Source organism: Alligator mississippiensis, chromosome 5 (genome assembly GCF_030867095.1).
Source record: "Alligator mississippiensis isolate rAllMis1 chromosome 5, rAllMis1, whole genome shotgun sequence".
Classification (NCBI taxonomy): domain Eukaryota; kingdom Metazoa; phylum Chordata; order Crocodylia; family Alligatoridae; genus Alligator; species Alligator mississippiensis.
The window spans coordinates 133,916,812-133,937,411 of NC_081828.1; the positions used below are offsets into that span (position 1 = coordinate 133,916,812).

Genomic DNA, 20,600 nt, shown 5'->3' on the forward strand with positions numbered 1-20,600 from the left:
GGTCTGAGTTCTGGACAGTTTAAAGACTCTTTTCCATATCGGAGGTAATCATCCTGAAGAAGAAACGATATCTGGCCTTCAGTTAAAGAAAACTGTCAGGCCAACCACATGTATATGTTCCAGATTATACCTGTTTCCATGATAATTGGTTGGTGTATGGCTGGGATGAAAGGGGAGGTTGGAACCCCACTCGGAGGGCTCCTTGCGCCATAACAAAACTCAAGGAGGTAACATCACCTCCAAAAGAACAATCCATCAAGTTGTGGCCGGCGAGAATTGGGTGGAAATCAGAGTCTGATTGGTTGGGCCAAGGCATTCTAGACAACCACGTCCAGGTGAATGTCATCAGGATGTCGTGGGCCATGCCCTTATGCGGTGATCCCCTGACTTTCCTCAAATGCAGAGGAGTAAAGAATGAGGTTTGGGATGGGAAGCAGGTGCCATAGTGCAGTGGCACGGGGACAGAAGTGGAAGCCCAGTGGGAAAAGGAGGAAGTTGGACTTCGAGGATGAAGTAGTAGGAGAAGGATGGAGAGGAGAGCAGTGGGAATGTGAAGAGAATATAGACAGGCCCAAACAGATGGTCAGAAGGGAGGAGACAAGGAAGGAGCTGAGGACAGAGGTATGGGAGCAGAAGGGCTTTGCTAGAGGCAGGGAGGCAATTGTAGAAGCGACTAATCACTCAAACATGCCCAACAGAACTTGGGTATTGTAATATTTTCAGCAAAGAGCTGTGAAACCCAACAACAAAGTGTATCCTCATCCCCATTCTGTGACAAGGCCCCGTATCAGCTTTTGACTGCTCCTAGTAAATTCATTAGCCACATGGTGTATAAGTCTGTGCTTTGGATCTGAATATCTCAGCAATTCTGATGATGTGTGAAGGTGTCCTGTTTAGTTCTGGACAATAAAACCTTTTGTTTTCTGTTTAGCTTTCAAAGACAGACATGGAAGCAGTACACACAAAGCCATGTTAAGAAAAACCCAATGAGGTTGCAAAACTAAATACAGGCAGTCCTCAGACTTACAACACCATTGATTCCTGAAAGCTGCCTCTTAAGTTGAAACGTCATAGCTCGGAACGCGTGTTCCTATGGGAAAAATGTTATAAATGGGGGATTGGTTCCTGAACCAAGGTCTGATACTCTATCTTCACCAAAAATACTCCAGAATGTTGTACTCAATCAATTATACATGAGTAATATAACTACATTAATGTGTTTATATTGTAAATAGCAATCATATTGATTTGGAAGGACTTCTTTGAGGTGACTTTGCTGGACTTTTTGAAGGGTTCTTGGCTGGAGTCTTCTCAGGAGTCTTGGCTGGAGGTTTTTTTGGAGTCTTGTCTGCTTTCTTAAAGCGTCCAAGGAAGTTTGGACAGATGTTCTCCAGGGAGATTGGGCGATGCAGCAAACTTGTTCGCTGGTGTGGCGTTGCGCCAGATCAAGCGTTGTAAAGTTGAAACTGACATCAGAAAGTTGAAACGGTGTCAATTTATAAACTGTGTAAGTGCCATTTGTTGTAACTTGAAACATCTTAAGTCGAGGGCTGACTGTGTTCAAAAGTTAGGAAAAAATAGAATTTAAGATTGTTTGGATTGCTGTAATTCAGCCCCCTTAACTGTGCATGTACTCTGATATAGTCTTTAATTTATATGCTCATGGACTGTCTTTTCACTAGAGTGCACTCTCATTCCGTACACAGGCTGGACATGCTCCAGGGATGAACAGATTAAAGGAACTTTTGTATGTAGAACCCATGCTTCCTTATTTGACATGGGAAAGTGCCAGGGATAAGGCAGAAAATGTCAGGAAGAGAAGTCTCATGGTTAAGACAATTGATTGCTGCCCTGAAACATGGTGTGTCCCTGCTTTCAATACAATTTCCATGTGATATCTGACAAGTCACTAAACCAAAATTTTTCCAGTTGGCCATTATATGTTTCATATTAGTAAGCAATTTGAGACTGGAGCCAGATTTGCAGAAGTATGGTGTATGATTGTAATATGCATCCCTTTCTTTATCCTTCCATTTTTATATCATGTATCCTGTTGGACAGCAGTTTTTCATCTTGTTTTGGTCATGTGTCTGAGGAAGTTGCCTTCCCTCAGCTTGCTTTCTCTATCTTTTTTGAAAATTGGTTACACTTCTTTCAAGTAGTACAGGAACTTTGCAGAAATGTTAAACCTTTAACTTCCAGTTGCCCTCTGGTTAGAAATGAAACTCTGAAGACTTTCAGCTAACAAATCGCTGAATATCGGGTGTATGGTACACCTAGATCTCTTTGTACTTGACTCCTCTTGTTTAATTTTCAACATCAAATCTAGCAGAAGGGTCACTGAAATTCAGTCCCTTTTCAAAGGGCACGTGTAATGATTCAGAGTGCTCAGTGCAGAAAGCTGAGCTTTTAGCATTCTGGTTGGTTCTGTGCTCTTGGGTCTTGTGTATTTAAACTGTCATGGTGATTATAGTGCTACCACCACATAAAGGGTAGTGACTTACATCCACTTAACAGAATGAAAAACGAGCAGAGCTATGGAGAACCACACAACTCTCGTCATTACTTGCTTAACTTACAGGTTTATTGTGGTTCCTTTGATCTATTTGGCTAAGGTTGAAGGCTGTAAAAGAACCAATATTTTGTCACCAGTTCAGGTCATGTTCTTGTTGCTCCTGAGATCTAGGGTATAGAAGAGTTCAATAAGCACAATGGTTTAATAGAAAACTGTCTTTTTGATGGAGGTGGGAGCTCACATTATGTAACTTTCTTGACATGCAGAGCGTACCTCAGAGAAGTTTCGGAATTGACTATAACTGCAACTGCTTCGTCAAGGATGGGAAGCCATTCCGCTACATCTCGGGTAGCATTCACTATGCCCGTGTGCCCCGGTACTATTGGAAAGACCGTTTGTTGAAGATGAAGATGGCAGGGCTTGATGCCATTCAAACGTGAGTAGCAGTAGATTTTTTGGAGGAGTCTTAAATTAGGGCAACGAGGAGAATTAGTCAAGTTGGGCATTAACCTATTTTTTTAAATTACAGTCAATATACTCTGTGAAGCTGAGGGCACTTCAGATGCAAAGCTGAGCTGACATGTTCCCCTTAGGTCTCTGTGTGTTGCAATATGGATGGAAGCCTTAAATGTATAGAAGCAAGTTTGATCTAGGCAGACCTTTTAATTCTAAAATGAGTACTGTAAATGTGAGAGGTTGATCTGGAAAAGGAGTTCTAGACAATTGTGTGCACATGTTCCTTATCCCCTAATTGTACCCTATTTGGTTGGCTTTGTCAACCTTATAGCCTAGGGTGCGGACACGTAGTGGGATTAGCATGGAGTAATGTACCCTGCACTTTACTGTGTGGGCCCTCAAAGGAGTAGATGGACAAGTAACTAGCTGTCCCCAGTTTATGGCCTGCAGGATGTGCTTTTACAGAACTTTACCACTGGATGGCAGGGGTGCTAACTTGAATTTAGCAAACCGGTTCCCTGCCATGAAATCGACTGGAGGAGCAGACACACAACTGCTTCATCTTTGTTTGGTAACTCAGTATTTTGAGGGGTAACTTTTACCCAGCAGCTGAGTGACTTAAACTGATACTGCATGAATCTGTGTTGCAGTGCTTTTACTAGGGAATAAAGTCAATTCACTCTGTTATGTTACTTGGATGTGCTTAGTCAGCATCAGTTGTAAGAACTAAGGCCTGGAACTGGAGTCATACACCTGGGAGCCAAGGTCAGAATATCTTGGAATGAGGAAGCTAGTATTTCAAGGCTCTGCAAATGGTTATGCTGCCAGGCAGTAAGATACAATGGTAAGAAATGAGGTTTGGAGACAGTCGCATGGTTTTGGAGGAACCAGGAGTCGGTGGAGAATATTCAGGGACAAATCTGCTGAATAACCTGCAGAATATTGCCCCAAGCAGGCTTAAAATGAAGGCTGCTACTCCTCTTCCTTAGTCAATCCCAAAACACATCCAGGTATCTCATCCCATTCTCATAAATAAATTAAGAGGCTGTGACTTGGATGTTTACATAGTCTGGTGGATGGCAAATTGGCTTGGGCGGTCACACCCAGAGAGTAGTAGTAGATGGGTTGGTACCAACCTGGAAGGATGTGGGTAGTGGGGTCCTGCAGGGCTCGGTCCTTGGACATGTACTCTTCAGTGTCTTCATCGGTGACTTAGATGTGGGCGTGAAGTGCACTTTGTCCAAGTCTGCGGATGATACTAAATTGTGGGGTGAAGTGCACACTCTGGAGGGTAGAGAATCATTGCAGGCAGACCTGGACAGGTTGGAAAAGTGGGCAGAACACAATAAGATGCAGTACAACAAGGACAAATGCAGAGTGCTGCACTTAGGGCATAAAAATATCCAGCACACCTACTGGCTGGGAAATGACCCTCTCAGCAGCACAGAAGTGGAAAGGGATTTTGGAGTCACAGTGGACTCAAGGTGAACATGAGTTGTCAGTGTGACAAAATCATCAGCAAAGCTAACCAGACTTTATCATGCATCAGCAGATGCATGACAAATAGAACCAAGGAGGTGATACTTCCCCTCTATGCGGCATTGGTCAGACCGCAGTTGGAGTACTGCGTCCAGTTTGAGCGCCATACTTTAAGAAGGATGCGGATAACCTTAAGAGGGTCCAGAGGAAGGCCACTCATATGGTTTAGGGTTTATAGGCCAAGCCCCATGGGGAGAGTCTAAGGGACCTGGATCTCTTCAGCCTTCACAAGAGAATGCTGAGAGGTGATCTTGTGGCCGCCTACAAATTCACTGGGGAGCAAAGCAAGGAATTGGAGATGCTTTGTTCACCAGGGCACCTCTTGGGATAACAGGGAACAATGGTCACAACCTGACAGAGAGCAGATTTAGGCTAGACATCAGGAAAAACCTCTTCATGTGTAAGGGTGGCCAAAACTTGAATTGGGCTTCCAGGGGAGATGGTACTCTCTCCTACCTTGGGGGTCTTTAAGAGAAGGCTGGATAGGCATCTGGCTGGGGTCATCTGACCCCAGTACTCTTTCCTGCCTGGGCAGGGGGTCAGACTTGATGATCTGTTGAGTTCCCTTCTGACCCTAGCATTTATGAATCTATGAATCAGTTGGGCAGATCCAGCATACTGCACCCTAAGACTAGGTACAGATAGTCAAGGAGCCCAAGGCCAAATCGATTCAGTCTTTGCAGGTTAGTCTAAGATGTGCAGATTAAATTGAAACAAATGTAAACAGACATTTACCTTTGATACAGGAAATGCAGCCACATGCCTGCAGTGGCTCAGGCCAGAACCTGGGGGCCACTATATTATGGCTCTCTGGCTGTGTTCACTTCCTCTTCCTGCTGCTCCTGAGCATCTCTGGGATTTGCAGTCCAGAATTACATCAGCAGGGCTCTGCAGGGTTGCTCATTACTTCCTCTTCCTCCTTCTAGGTGTCTTTGGGATTTATAGTCCACAGTCGCAGCCAGCAATAAGTTTGAGTGGGGGAAGAGGTTTAACCCCACTTCCTGGCCCCAGACTCCCCCCTTCCCCCCCTCCCCCCTTTTGCAGCCAGGCTTGTTCTACTCACCCCCCTTATCAGTCAGCCCTCACTGCTCCAGCTAGGGAGCAGAGGGGCGGGACCAGCCCTGCTCTCTAGAGCAGACAGCACAGGGCTGCAAAGCATGCTGGGATGCTAGGGGACTGATTTAACTTGAACCAGGAAGGGGTCTGGGACACAAATTTCATAAATTGGTTTGACCTAAATCAGTTAAGTCTGATACTATGTTCAACCAGATTTATCTTAAACCAGTTTCAGCCATTTTGAAACTGGTTTATGTGCACTGAGCTTCTGTTTTCATATAGGCTTAAACCAGTTTCTGATCACTTAATCCAGTTTATGTGGAACATCTGGCCCTAGGCTAGTCAGTCTGGATAGGGCTTTCTGTTCTAGCTCCTGCCACTCCTTGGATAAACATGGCACCCTGAGGCTAGGATAAAGACTGACAGCCCCAGAAGTTTTGTTGCACTGGGCCAAAGGTTATGTAAATCCTCAACAAGGGAAGAGGTATTATGGAGGGATTTAGAGTTTTTTGAGATCCTTTGCTCAGGATTGAGTGCCCCTTGCAAGCAAGATACAGCTGTACTGACAATAGCTAACTTTTTACTCTAAAAGGCCTTTTATTTGGAGCCTGTCCTTTAAACTGCCTCTTCTTGTGCCACTTCCTGGCAATTGATATCAGTTATCATGCTCTAACTGACAGCCCACAGAAAAGTTTGTAAGTCAACATGGTTTGGCTTTCTGGGGAAGCCTGCAGATATCTGGCTATTGCTCACTCACTTGAGCCTAACAGATTCTGCCCTTCAGGGAATCTGGGAAGGTGGGGACTGGTCCCCCAGGTGACTGATAATTGGGTCTGCTGAGTGAGCGTGAGAGGACTGAGAAGAGGAGCAGTTGGTTTTGAGTGTGCTAGCTGTCTTTATTTTTTGAGAGTCAAAAATCTTGTATATGTTCATGGAGTCATTGAGCTGCTGTTTAAATAAACCTGATCAAATAATCATCGATTTCCTCATCAAGAAGGGAAGGTATTTGCAGAACAGCTTCTGAAAATTTTTAGTATGAATAATTCCTTCTAGCTTAGTAATGCGCTGCACTAATAGTAACCTTGAATGATTGAATCTAGGCTATTTTAATAATTGGTCCTATTGTTTTCTTCCACCCTTATTTTCTACCCTACCAGTCAGTCTAGGTTTACAAGGTTCTTTGGTTAAATATGATATATTTTATTAGACCGACTAAATAGTTGGAAACATTGTTCTTTGAAAGCTTTCAGGCACAATCACCCTTCTTCAAGCAAAGGGAGATTGCTGGTGTGAGACAGTCGGTGTGAGGCAGGTGATAGAATGTAGCTGGTAAAATGTGAAGAGGTTACCTGGGGTTATCAGATGGAAGGCAGGTTATAACATGCCATAAATCCAAAATCTATATTTAGTCATGATTTTTTGTATCCAGTAGATTTATGAAGCGAAGTTTATAGGCTCGTCTACGAAAGGGGTTTTGTAAATTCCCTTTGAGGATTAGAACTGAGAGATTGGAGAGTAGTTGCCTTGTCACAGTATTCCCCCCATTGTCTCCCACCCCCTCTGAGCCTCACTACCAGGCATTTGCATTTTCACAGACCTGCATTTTTGCATATTGGCTTCTATTCCAACATGGTGAATATATAGCACCAGCACTCTCCCTATACTTGAAGAAGCTTGCAAAAGCTTGCAAAGAACAATTTTTCAACTATTTAGTTGGTCTAATAAAAGATATCATATTTACCCAAAGAACTTTGTCTGCCTGGATCCTTAGACCAACATGGCTACAACCCACAACCCTAGTTTAGGCACTTTCTCTATTGCTATAATGAGCTGCAGTTTCTTAAATTTTTGTTATGATTCTGTTTTATTTTCCTGCTGTACTTTTTTTTCTTTTTTTTTTTAAGCTATCTTGTTCCTGTCCCACTTTTTCAAATGCCTTGCCTTTTTTGTTCCTTTGACGTTCTGATAACTTTAGACTAGACCAGTGCTTCTGCCAAATTGTCTTCTTTTCTCCTTTTCTGACCTATTCTTTCTCTCTACTTCTCTTCTTAGGCTGTTTTTATTTTTTTTTCTCTTGCTGTCTTTTACTTTTTATTCTTTTATTTTCATGTTTTGTGGATCTTGCTCCTTTTTCTTTTCTAGTTAGCAGAAGGCCACAGGCCCGGTTTACACTGCTGTAAGTGTTGTTGTCTTTATGTCAGGGGCAGACTGTGCTGGACTGTTCCTGCTGGGCATGCTGTGCTCAGTGGTGGCACTGGGAATGAGTGTTGCAGGGGCTAGGGTCCCCTCCTCGCCCCCTGTGGCCCTGCTCCCAGTACTGCTGCTGCAGCCTCCCGGCCTGAGTGCAGCCTGACTGGGAAGAGCCCAGTGCTGCCCCGGTTCCAGCCTGCCCCACGTGCAGATCCAGGGGCACACACCTCCTCTTCCCACACCCCCAGTGTGAGTCGCTCATGGCTCCTTCCCCCACCGTGTCTGGGCTGTGAAGGGCCTGCCTACCTGCAGCCGATAATTAACCACAAGATGGAGCTAAATATTTAGAGCCTGTTAGAAAATAAACCAGTGAGGCTTCTTTGTGAAACAAGTGTATGCATCAACTGCTTTGAACTTGTGTGAGGGATTTTTGAGCATTTGTAGTTTAATGCTATTTCTGATTAACAGGCAAAATACTTTTATCTATTTCTAGGTAGGAAGTATGCTCTAGTGCAATATAACTAGATATTTAGCCTACATATTTAAGTTAATATTTAGCCTCACATTTAATCTAAGTCTTCTATGATACAAACTGAGCAAATTTCTTCATACTTCAGTGCGTAAGAAAAATGATTGAATGAATTGATCACTGCCTCCCTTTCATAGCAACCATTTTGGCAGGTGTAAGAGTATTAGTCTCACCTTTTTTACATTATATAAATCCAGTCCCTTCAAGCTTTCCCAGAGAATCATATTTTTCCCCTTTCTGCCTTAAAAATATTCTTGTTAATAAACGCCATATTAAAATTTGTTGTTTTTTGGGTTTTTTCTTTTTGCAGTCCCACACTGACTCATGGTCAATTTATAGTCCGCGGTAACCCCAGAAGCTTTTCTGAAATAACTGTGTAGCAGATTACCGACAATTTTATATTAGCATATTTGATTTTGCCTTTCCTAACTGTGGTCCTCTTGTCTCTGAATTTCAGTTTGTTGATTTCAGACTGTTACTCCAGTTTTTAAGATAAGTTCTAATTCTGTTCTACATAGTGTTTGCAATACTTTGACAGCCACAAATTTTATAAATGTCCTCTCCATTTTATCATCGGAGTCATTAATGAAGCAGACTCAGAACGCATTCCTGCAGGTCCCCGCTTGAGGTGCTCTCTGTTTGACAGGAGACCATTAACAGGGAACTCACTGAAAAACTGTGCTCTAACCGTTATACTATGTGCATTAAGTTGATGTTGAATAGAGCATATTTCCCTAGCAGCCTTATGGGGAAAAAAGTCATATGACAATGCCGACAATTTCAAAAGCCTTATTAAAATCAGAATACAACACATTTACTGCTTTTGCCTTATCCATAAGGCCAGTTACTCTTACTAAGAAGAAATAGATCAGGTCACACCCATCCAGTTATTGATCCATGTTAGCTGCTTTTTAACACCTCTTTCCTCGTCTAGATGTCCATAAATTAATAACTAGTTTTAATACCTTTACAGATAACAAAGTTAGGCTGACTAATCTGTGATTCCCTGAGTTGCCATCTTTTCTGGTTTAAAACAAATGTGTTGTGCTTTCCTCTCCTCCACTTCTCTGGGTTGTCCCGTGTCTTTCATGAGTTGACAAAGATAGATTGCTTTGGGTGATTTCTTAAATACTCAGCAACAAACTGCATCAGGCTCTGCTAAATTGAGCACTTGTCTAAATATACTTTAATCTATTCTTCCCCTTTTCCGAACTCTGTTCTCAACCTTTTAAAAAGCAGATAGGTTGGATGCTAGAAATTACTTAAAAGGCAAAAACAATTGGTATTAATAATACATTTTATAATGGCCCCTTGATCATGGTGCTGTTGGTGGCGTATTTGCTTTTTCAAGGGTATTCATTTACTGTAGTGGTGTATATATTTTAATAGTAATAGGGTGGGTTTCTTGAGCTTCTGTGATCTTATCTTAAACGGAAGCAGCTAGCATACACCTTGTTAACCTTTGAAATCTATGCAAGAACAGAGCACATCAATATGCTGTTAGTACTCATCTCCTTATCAGCCAGCTGGTAAAGATACTAGAAGCTCAGTATTTGTAGGCTGAGGAGGAAATGAAAATTAATTTGTAGAGGTAAACAGATGCTTCTGGAATGCGCTGCACATCGGTCTGACTCCATCCTTGCATACAAACCTTTGGATTTTGTTTTCTAAACACAACAAGGCAGGGTCTATCTGAGGATCTGGAATCCTGTAGATAACTGAATTAGTTAAAATGGTTGAAATTAAGAGATCTTTTTTACAGATAAATTTTAAGTAATGCTGTTCAGGTAATGCACATGTGTCTGGCTTTTTATTTTTCTCTGACTAGAGAAAATATTATTGGCTACACATTTTTCTCTTCTTCGGTTCTTCAAAACAATAACTTTTTATTTTTAACCTAGAGTAATATAGTCCATCGGAAAAGCGCTGCATGAGAGGAGACTTTTTGCTTGACTACTTGCAGCTTTTTGTTATGTACTGATTTTTTTCACCGTTTTATGAAGCTGCGTGTGAATGTTCTCTGCTTGCCTTAAGTGCTAGGAAGCACCACCCTGAAAACATGCCAGGTCGCTCCTGCTGTGTGCCAAAAAAAGCTGTTGCAGTCGTGCCAGCAGCTTACATAGATTTCATAAACATTAGGACTGGAAGAGACCTGTGAGATCATGAGGTCCAGCCCCCTGCCCAAGCTGGACAGATCACCCCAAGCAAGATAAGCATTCAAGCATGCAGCACGTGCAGCACAGCAGGTGCAAATAGGCACTTCCTGGCCCTTTCCAGCACAGCATAGACGTGCTTATCATAGAGTCATAGAAAATTAGAATTGGAAGGGACTTCTCATATTACATTGTTTTTATATTTGATGCCATCATGCTGGTACAAGGGATGCATATCTTCCTATCTTCTTTTCATGAACATGGAAGGTGTGTGCTTCCTTTCTTTTATGTCGCTCTACTCAGGCTGGCTCTAGTCCCAGCCACAACAGGTGTGCTTTCTGATCGCTGGTTTGGTGCCTTGAGGCTCAAGCCCATGCCATGCCACATGATCTCAAGCCCATGCCAGGCAGAACCTCTAGCTTTGCAGATGATGTGCAGGGTAGTGTGCCACAGTAATAAAGAGAATGTATTAAGTACTTGCTTCTGGCATCCAAATACTTTTATAGGTGGTACCCTCCTGCCTTCAGCTTGTCAAATACATGTTATAGCACCATCCTGTATCGAGGTATAATTAATTTAAATAAATCTTATGCCAGATGCTCTGTGGTCAGAATGTGGTTTCATAAGCCACAGCTGGAGAGGGTAGGTGAGATCCCCTAAAATAAATGGTCTCACACTTCACTGACAACCTTGATTTTGGTGGAAGTGAGATCCCTGCTTGTGATCTGGCACCGTGGTGTCATGAACATTGCGTCTTTTTCATGTCAGTGCCTATGAACCTGCCTTTTTTAGTTGACTGAGGCACTGGGAATAGTGCTTCTTTTGGTTTGGGTATTCATATATTCCTTACAGTAGACAAAGTGTGGACACATGCCCCAGTACAGTTTGAGAAACCCATTTTTTCTAGCACACTAGTCATGGCCAACTTCTAGAGGTAATTCACAGTATGAATCTCTTTACCAAAGACCACAACCACCACAGTGATGAAGATGTTGTCAAGTTAACAATACAGATTATCCGCAGATCTGTAGCAGTCTGGGTAGCTATCTTTCAGATGGCAATAACATTCTGTTTTTGGATTGGTACAGGCTCCCTCAATTGTATGTCCATGTGTTGGAAAGTTAAGGCAAGCTCTTCAGTCACCTTCATAAACATCTTCTTTGTGCAGAAATTCTGGAGTATCTGTTGGCCATCCCAGTTCTGCACAACAGTGTCATAGATTCATAGATGTTAGGGTCGGAAGGGACCTCAATAGATCATTGAGTCTGACCCCCTGCATAGGCAGGAAAGAGTGCTGGGTTTAGATGACCCCAGCTAGATGCCTATCTAACCTCCTCTTGAAGACCCCCAGGGTAGGGGAGAGCACCACCTCCCTTGGGAGCCCATTTCAGACTTTGGCCACTCGAACTGTGAAGAAGTTCTTCCTAATGTCTAGTCTAAATCTGCTCTCTGCTAGCTCATGGCCATTATTTCTTGTAACCCCCAGGGGCGCCTTGGTGAGTAAAGTCTCACCAATTCCCTTCTGTGCCCCCATGATGAACTTATAGGCAGCCACAAGGTTGCCTCTCAGCCTTCTCTTGCGGAGGCTGAAGAGGTCCAGGTGCCCTAGTCTCTCCTCTCCTCATAGGGCTTGGCCTGCAAGCCCTTAACCATATGAGTGGCCCTTCTCTGGACCCTCTCCAGGTTATCCACTTCCCTCTTGAAGTGCGGCACCCAAAATTGCACGCAGTATTCCAACTGCGGTCTGACCACCGCCCAATAGAGGGGAATTATCACCTCCGTGGTTCTGTTTGTCATGCATCTGCTGATGCACGATAAAGTGTCATTAGCTTTCTTGATGACTTCGTCACACTGACGACTCATGTTCATCTTGGAGTCCACTAGGACTCCAAGATCCCTTTCAGCTTCCGTTCCACCAAGCAGGTCATTTCCTAGGCAGTAGGTGTGCTGGACATTTTTCGTCCCTAGGTGCAGCACTTTGCATTTCTCCTTGTTGAATTGCATTCTGTTGTTTTCTGCCCATATGTCCAACCTGTCTAGGTCTGCTTGTAGTTGTTCCCTGCCCTCCGGTGTGTCCACTTCTCCCCACAGTTTTGTGTCATCCGCAAACTTGGACAGAGTACACTTCACTCCCTCGTCCAAGTCGCTGATGAAGACATTGAAGAGTATCGGTCCAAGGACCGAGCCCTGCGGGACCCCACTGCCCACACCCTTCCAGGTTGATACTGACCCATCCACTACGACTCTCTGGGTACAACCCTCTAGCCAATTCGCCACCCACCAGACCGTGCAGTCATCCAAGTCACAGCCTCTTAACTTGTTCACCAGTATGGTGTGGGATACCATATCGAAGGCCTTCCTGAAGTCTAAGTAAATGACGTCAACCCCTACTCCTGCGTCCAGGTGTTTTGTAACCTGGTCATAAAAAGAGACTAGATTAGTCAGGCATGATCTACCTGCTACGAACCTGTGCTGGTTTCCCCTCAGCATAATTTCAGCATCTCAATATCCTGTGCTATTTCTGCAGCAGAAGTACTGATCTGCATCTAGGGAACATGCAGCAATTGCAGTCGTTATCAGGTCTCTCTGCTTTGCTATGAATAAAATGGTCAGTGAGAGCCATTGCTACTGACCTGCCATCCACTGTTTCCCAGACCTCTTTCTGTACCCTGATATAATATATTTCTCCATATGAGTAGGAACGGCCACCTTGTAGAGCAGTTCAAGTTAGTGAGGTGCTATAAGTCCTTGAGACATATCCTGGAGATCCTACCAGAAACCCATGCAAAGCTATGATGGAAATGGGTATGTTTCTCGGGCTTGTGCAGCTCTGGAGCATGGACACTTGAAGGTGAGTTTGGCAGGTGTTTGCCTGCATTCCTCATGACAAAATTTGGATGAATTGCCTCGGTGTAGACAGACATTGTCTTAAGCATCTGTTAGTAGTTAGTGCTGAGTTTAGCACTTTCAGTTCCTAAGAACACCTGATGACAGTGAGGTCCAAAATTCACTTGTATATCTTGCTGGTGTGAAAGTACTGATATATAAAGCATTGCAAAACTGCAAGTAGTGTGTCTGCTTGCATTAAGTGAAGTTGTTGTTGATGTTATCTTCTTGTTCTGGTCTCATGAACTTGTCACGGAAGGTGTTTTTATCTTCACAGGTACGTGCCATGGAACTATCATGAATCTGAGCCAGGACTATATAACTTCTCTGGTGACAGAGATGTAGAATATTTCCTGCAGCTAGCTAATGAGACTGGCTTGTTGGTAATACTGAGAGCTGGACCTTATATCTGCGCAGAATGGGACATGGTAAAGATTTGGTTAAGACTTTCCCCATCTCTAGGCTGAATTTGCATCTGGTCTCTGTCTAATATAAAAGTCAGCTTATTTTTACCTCAGGGTTAGAATGAAAAAAAAAATCATTATACACAGGCCATCCCTGGCTTAAAATATTTAAATGTATGGGTTTGTGTCTTGCCCAGGTGTGGTCTTATAGCACAAAACATGTTAATGGTTACACAATGTTCATTTTATTTTAACAGAGGCTTAGTTATTATTTGTCACTGACATACACCATGAAATGGATAATATCAATGGATATAATTCTCATATAGTTGGCTAAACTTACCGTTGTGGTTTCTGAAAAACAGCCACTTAATTGGTTTCCTCCTTTTTCCTAGGGGGGTCTGCCTGCATGGTTATTGGAAAAAGAATCAATTATTCTCAGATCTTCTGATTTAGGTAAGGAGATCAGAACAATCTGCAAAACCGTGTTTCATTTGCAAGCAAAGCAGAGGATTGAGATTTGTGGTTTTTTTTAAGTATTAGTGCATTCATTCTAATATTATAAAAGCCTAAGTCTTTCTGTCTTTTTGTCTGTCCATCCTTAATGCTTTATTCACACTCTGATTGGCTGACAGAAGCCAATCAGAGTCCTCCAAGTGTGGGGGAGTGCTGCCATTATTCCAAAGCTGCGCCGAGGACCAGACAGAGGGCGGGGGAGCCGAGGCCAGCAGCTCTGGCCTTGGCTCCCCCACCCCGCTCCCTGCAAGTGGCGATAAGGACCAGACAGGGGGGTGAGGGAGCCAAGGCCAGCCCACCCCTCTCCCTGCAAGCTGTGCTGAGGACCGCTGCAAGCTGCTGGCCTCGGCTCCCCTACCCCACTCCCTGCAAGAGGCAGAACAGTGGCAGCATGGGGCATTAGGTGGCGGCACTCCATCCCAGCCCCCTCCCCACCCCCGTCATCGTTGACGAGCAATTGGCTATTTGTTGTTATAAAAGCATTAGTTAGAAGCAACAAGAACATAAGTTACCATGAATAATATTCTCAAGCCTGTACTTGTGAGCCTTTAAAAGTTACTTGAAGATGAACACCAAGAAATGGGCACCCCCAGCCAAATTAGGAGCCATTCCAGAAAATGTGGATTTTCTAGAACAAGGCTGTACTTTTAGATGGAGGCTTCCTAAAATGCAGCCTGCAAAGTGTTTGCAGATGGATCATAAAAATACTTTTTAATGGTGGCTGTCCTCAGTTGAAGCAGCTTGACTGAACAGTTGACAGCTTTAGGATTGCCAATAATAATTGACTAACACATCTTTGCAATGGATCACCCTGTGATTAATTTCCTTTATAATGGCCGTGGTAAGCTGGCATGGAGTGTCCCTTCTAATGTTCATCTCCAAATAAGTTCTGATGTGTTGAATGATTTGGGAGGCGCTCAGTTACCTGGACTGACCTGACGTGTTTGCCTGATATTTTGTGCAATGCTGCAATATGCCAGTTATTTTAGTGCTCCCTAGTCACGTATATATAATACAAACATGTATGTATATGTATGTGAATGTGTGTATATGTATATATGTGTGTGTATGTGTGTGTGTGTGTATGTGTATATAATACATTCTACTAAAAGCTCTTTGCTGCCAAAAGTTCAATACCCCTACACAACTTTGTGGATTAGTAACAGTTCTGTTGCCTGATGGAAAACCTTTCTCTTGGTTCTGATGCCTCACTAGTTAGCTTCCAAGAATGTACTTTGCTGGAGTTTTGCAGATGTGCTAGACTCTTGGTCTAGAGAGCTACTACTTAAGATCACTGGAGCAGAGGGCTGGCTGACATAGCATTGCTTCTGGCATTTTGCTTGAGTATTGGCAAAAAAAGTCAGTTGTAAATTCTAATCAAGCTTGAATTTAGTCATGATGCTAGATTCTCCTTGTAACTTTGTGTACATAAGGAATGTCATATTACATCTATCGAGCATCAGTGGTTTGCAGTCAGATTAATTTTGTATTGTGGCTCCCAGTGTAATGATCCACCCATTAAGTGGCATTCCCTGAACAAAACTGAATCATGTCATCACTTCATTATATGGTACTTTTTGTTCGCTTTGTACAGACCCTGTGCATTTAGGGATACACACTTTTTTCTTAATTGAGATTTTAAAAAAGTAAAAGCCAAAACCCTGCAACTCATCCTCACTTTTACCTTTGTTTATTTCAGATTACCTGGCATCTGTGGACAAGTGGATGGGTGTCTTTTTACCAAAGATGAAGCCTCTTCTTTATCAAAATGGAGGTCCAATTATTATGGTGCAGGTAACATATCTTAAAAATAAAATTAGAAAAATAGCAATGTGACAGCTAATGGTTTTTATACCTTTGGTCACATTTATTGCTTTTTCACCATACTTATTAATAAGTACAGCTTTCAATATGAACTTTCAGTACATAGCCCTTGTTGATTCTTGGTGACTCTTTGTATGTGGGTTATGGGGGTGGAGTTGAGGTGAGCACAGTCACTTGCTCAATAAATTATTTTTGTTGCTGGTTCCCAGAAGAATGTAAGGATAATGGGACAGAGGTTACTGTTGTGAGCTTCTCCATCTGCTCACATTCCATGCATCTTCTCCAGAGTTACTGCTGGTTTCATTGTCTCCCTCCTGAGACATAACCACGCAGTTTCAGCAGCAACTCTTAGTGTCAGTGAAAGGTTTTTCCAATATCCTGGGCTGGTTAGTTATCATGTTGCTAATTGCATGCTTTTTATTGTGTAGGTTGAAAATGAGTATGGAAGCTACTTTGCCTGTGATTACAATTACCTTCGCTATCTTCAGAAGCTCTTCCGCCACCACCTTGGGGAGGATGCGGTGTTGTTTACCACAGATGGGGCAAGCAGAAGTTACTTGAGATGTGGAGCCCTGCAAGGTCTTTATGCAACAGTGGATTTTGCCCCAGGTTGGTGTTCACAGCAATATTTTACTCATTTGTAGCAGAGCAAATGGTCTCTTTGACTCATGGCAATCTACATACCTATAACCATTTGCCATTTGTCTCTGGGGTCATCTTGACCAATTTAGTCTTTGTTTACAGTGCCAATATCTTGAATAATGCAGCAGGGTGGGGCAGTTTTTTCCAAGGGTCATTGGCCCTGTTCAGAATCCAGATCCATCAAGTGATCATCTTCCTAATATCTGCAAGAAAATGTGTGCTTAGTTTTTTGTTAAAAAGCAAATGTTGTTGTAATCTGCAGTGCTATAGACCTGTATAATTACTAAGAGTGTAGCATTTGTGAAAAGTGCCCAGTCAACAGAGGAGAAGCCTTAATGCCTTTTATCCAATGCCTAATCTAATGCTTTTTACAATTGCATAGCCTTGGCAAGCTAGGTTTGTTATGCCTTGAGTTAAAGTTCTGCAATCGGTAGCCTCCTCGGTGACTTATCCTTTGTCAGTAGACTCAGTGTATTGTGCAAATATTTGTCTCATACTAAATGGGCTAAATGAACTGAGACTACATAACTGCTTTGTATAGGTCAGACAGTGAGTGGGGATGACTTTTCCAGGCACTGTTGACTTGGGTAGTTTACCAGTGTCTTCCATTCCCCCCAAATTGATGCTAAAATAAGATCCACGTTTTCTAGAATGACTCCTAATTTGGCTGGGGGTGCCCATTTCTCAGTGTTCATCTTCAAGTAACTTTTAAAGGGTGAATCCCTCCCCTTTAAAAACTGGACTATGTTCATCAAGTGTTTCAAGCTCAACACCAAAAAATCGAGGTGCCCAAAATCATTAGTCCCTTCCAAAAATATAGGGTCTAGGTAATACGTGGATTATAGTTAATACATGTGTGAGATCCATCAGTCCATTTCTATTTATTTAAGGCAAAGAACTGAAATAGAACAGATTTTGCTGCTTAGCTTTTGCTTTTTATCTATTTCCAGGTTGTAATGTCACAGCAGCATTTTTATCTCAAAGAAGCAGTGAACCAACAGGCCCTTTGGTATATATTTATTTTTGTTTTTAATTTTTCATAAATTGTTTCATGTTGGTGTATACGTAATAAAGGGGTTGATATCAATACCTTATGCTGCTTCTTGGGATGCTCAGATTGTTTTGAATATTAGACCTCGTGGCTAGGCACAGGATGAGCATTGTTTCCTATGTCACATTGACAACAGTTCTATGAAGTGTACTCTGGCCTCAGAAAAGATCAATGTTTTTTGAAGTTTCATCCCAACTAAGATAAATAAGTACAAAGCAATGGAAACAGTAGAGATGATTTGGTGAGTGAGTAAAGTGTGGGTAGATGGTGGGAGTTAAGTGTGAGTGGGTGGGTGGAAGTTAGAAGTAGAAAAAAAAGGAAGCAAAAAAACTTCACTTTTTAACAATTGCCCTCTATTTCTATATACCTTAATGGGACCTGAATTGGTCATACAGGCTATTTTGACAAAAGAAGGGCTCCTGGAGCGTAAGTTCTTTTGGCAAGCTCTTAGAGCAGCATTTTTGACCAATTACTTTGCTACTTTATAGCTTTATTTTTATTCAGTGTAATATGAATGGGCTTATCTTGCAAATTTACATGTAGAGTCCATCAGTCCTTTTAGCGATCTAAAGTTGAAGGTGTTCCATGTATGACAGAGGTACAGTGAAACCCATGCTAAACACCACTTAAGCCATCTCTTCAGGATATTTAATGTATTCTGGAGTTGATTAACTTCTAACATATTCTACTGCATATATAATATTTTGAAGAAAACTTGTATGATGTAAATTGTTTTATTTTTTGGATTTTTTTCCCCTCCCTTTTGGCTACTGACCTAAACTGAACTTAATAACATTAAATTACAATTTTGATTCCTCTTTGTATTTCTCTACCATTCTTCCTGCTCTCAGGTTAATTCTGAGTTCTATACTGGCTGGTTGGATCACTGGGGTCATCGTCATTCTTTTGTGCCAGCCCAGCTGGTAGCTAAATCTCTTAGTGAAATCCTGGCACGTGGTGCTAATGTTAACATGTAAGTGTATATTTGAGAGCATGGCTCTTTCAGTAAATGGTTTGATTATTACTGGAGTCCAGCAAAACCTGGGTTGAGTGTTTTTCTCTTTTCATTTTTAGGTACATGTTTATAGGTGGGACCAATTTTGCCTACTGGAATGGTAAGAAACGATCAGAATTTATTTGAATTCTTATGACTTAATTCAGGGGGGCTGCCCAACTTCTAAGCATCAGGGGATTGAATATCCTGTGGGCCTTATCTGTGAGGGCTGCATGCCCACAGGCTGCACCAGGGTGAGTCTCAAACCCCCAGATCACATACCATGGGGGTGAATCCCCCCACCCACTGCAGAACCATGCACCTGTGGCCCCTCCTCCCTTCTCTGCTGCTCACCTTCAGCTCCCCAGGGGCAGAGGCAAGCAGTGAAAGCCAGAGAAGAGAGGGGGAGCCCAGAGACTTTGACAACTGGAGTCGTGAGAGAAGCATTGGCTGGACAGGAACCAGGGGGCTGCAGTTTATTGACTTGCAGACCTATTGCAGTCCACCGGCTCTGAGTTGGACAGCCCTGACTTAATGTGGTTGCTTATGAACTGGGTAGTTTGTTCTATGAGTCCCTGCTAGTTTTTGTGAAGGGAGAGGAGCTATATATGCTTTGAAATGACAGGTGATAGCTTCACATACCATTTACAGTCTGTTAAAAATGGCATGTTCTTTAAACCTTCAGCCTCTGGGTCCTAAATCAATTCAGTATTCATCCTGTCAAAAGATGTGGTTTAAAATGCCTTAGTTACTATTTTGGTTGTTTGAGTAAATCTGATATCTTTTATTAGATCAACTCAAATAGTTGGAAAAAAATCTTCTTTGCAAGCTTTCTGGTACACAAATACCCTTGGTCATGCTGAGGAAGCATCTGCAGTTGGTTTGTGGTCTTTCTGGATAGAATGAATAGTAAAGAAGCCAGAGGCTGGCAAGAAAGGCAGTCGGTGAAGATGTAAATTGTGGAGTCAGTGGGTGAGAGACAGGTTGGGGTGGTGGGGGGAAAGGGAAAGAATGTAGCTGTTAAATAGTGGAGAGGTACCTGGAGAGTCAGATGTTAGGCAGGTTATAATGTGTCCTAAATCCAATATCTATTTAGTCTGTGATTTTTTTGTATCCAGTAGATTGATGAAGTGAAGTTCCTAGACTCGTGTGTGAAATGTGTTTTGTAAATTCTCTTTGAGAATAGAACTGAGAGATTGAAGAGCGAGTGGTTTTCTTGTGAGAAATGTGCCCCCACAGGTAGCTGGCTACTCTTGTCCCTGATAGATTTTCTGTGTGCATTCATTCTGGTAGGCAGCTGTTGTTTGGTTTCTCCTACATATTTTCTATCAGGATATTTGGTGCACTGGATGAGAGATATTTCTTTGTTCTCCAGGGCCCCGATTAAGAAAAAATTCAGTGCATTGTCCTGAATAAGGATAGCTTCCTGGAATGGGACACAAGCTGAATCTGTAGAGTTAGAAAAGTTTCTTCACTATGATCAAAGAATTGAGAATGGAAAGAAGCAAACAGTCCTACAGAGGATGAAACTAGAAGAGATCCTTTCATTTTTTAATTGTTTTTTCCCTAGGAGCAAATATGCCATACACACCACAGCCTACTAGTTATGACTATGATGCTCCATTAAGCGAAGCAGGAGACCTCACGGAGAAATACTTTGCTCTGAGAGAAGTAATTGGTATGGTGAGTGTACATAAGAGTTGTTAAGAATGTTTCTCTAAATGTCATTGGCTTAACCCCCAGCCTTCCTGCTCACATATAGGTGTAGGTTACCTCCTTAGTTATTACACACTTCTGCTATGTGCTTATAAGGTTAAAAAATGCCCAAACCCTGCTTCTATCTCA

The 20,600-nt window shown here is 42.5% G+C and overlaps 1 protein-coding gene across 2 annotated transcripts in view; it reads left to right on the top strand.

Annotated features, from left to right (window-relative positions):
• Nucleotides 1-20,600, top strand: part of GLB1 (galactosidase beta 1) — a 64,350-nt gene that overhangs the window by 15,593 nt on the left and 28,157 nt on the right. For both annotated transcript variants that reach the window (XM_019483487.2, XM_006263057.4), the window contains exons 2-10: nucleotides 2,782-2,951; nucleotides 13,602-13,752; nucleotides 14,124-14,184; nucleotides 15,944-16,038; nucleotides 16,497-16,677; nucleotides 17,661-17,719; nucleotides 18,613-18,734; nucleotides 18,836-18,876; nucleotides 20,326-20,438. In XM_019483487.2, coding sequence (XP_019339032.2) covers nucleotides 2,782-2,951; nucleotides 13,602-13,752; nucleotides 14,124-14,184; nucleotides 15,944-16,038; nucleotides 16,497-16,677; nucleotides 17,661-17,719; nucleotides 18,613-18,734; nucleotides 18,836-18,876; nucleotides 20,326-20,438 — 993 coding nt within the window. The remainder of the gene's footprint in view (nucleotides 1-2,781; nucleotides 2,952-13,601; nucleotides 13,753-14,123; nucleotides 14,185-15,943; nucleotides 16,039-16,496; nucleotides 16,678-17,660; nucleotides 17,720-18,612; nucleotides 18,735-18,835; nucleotides 18,877-20,325; nucleotides 20,439-20,600) is intronic.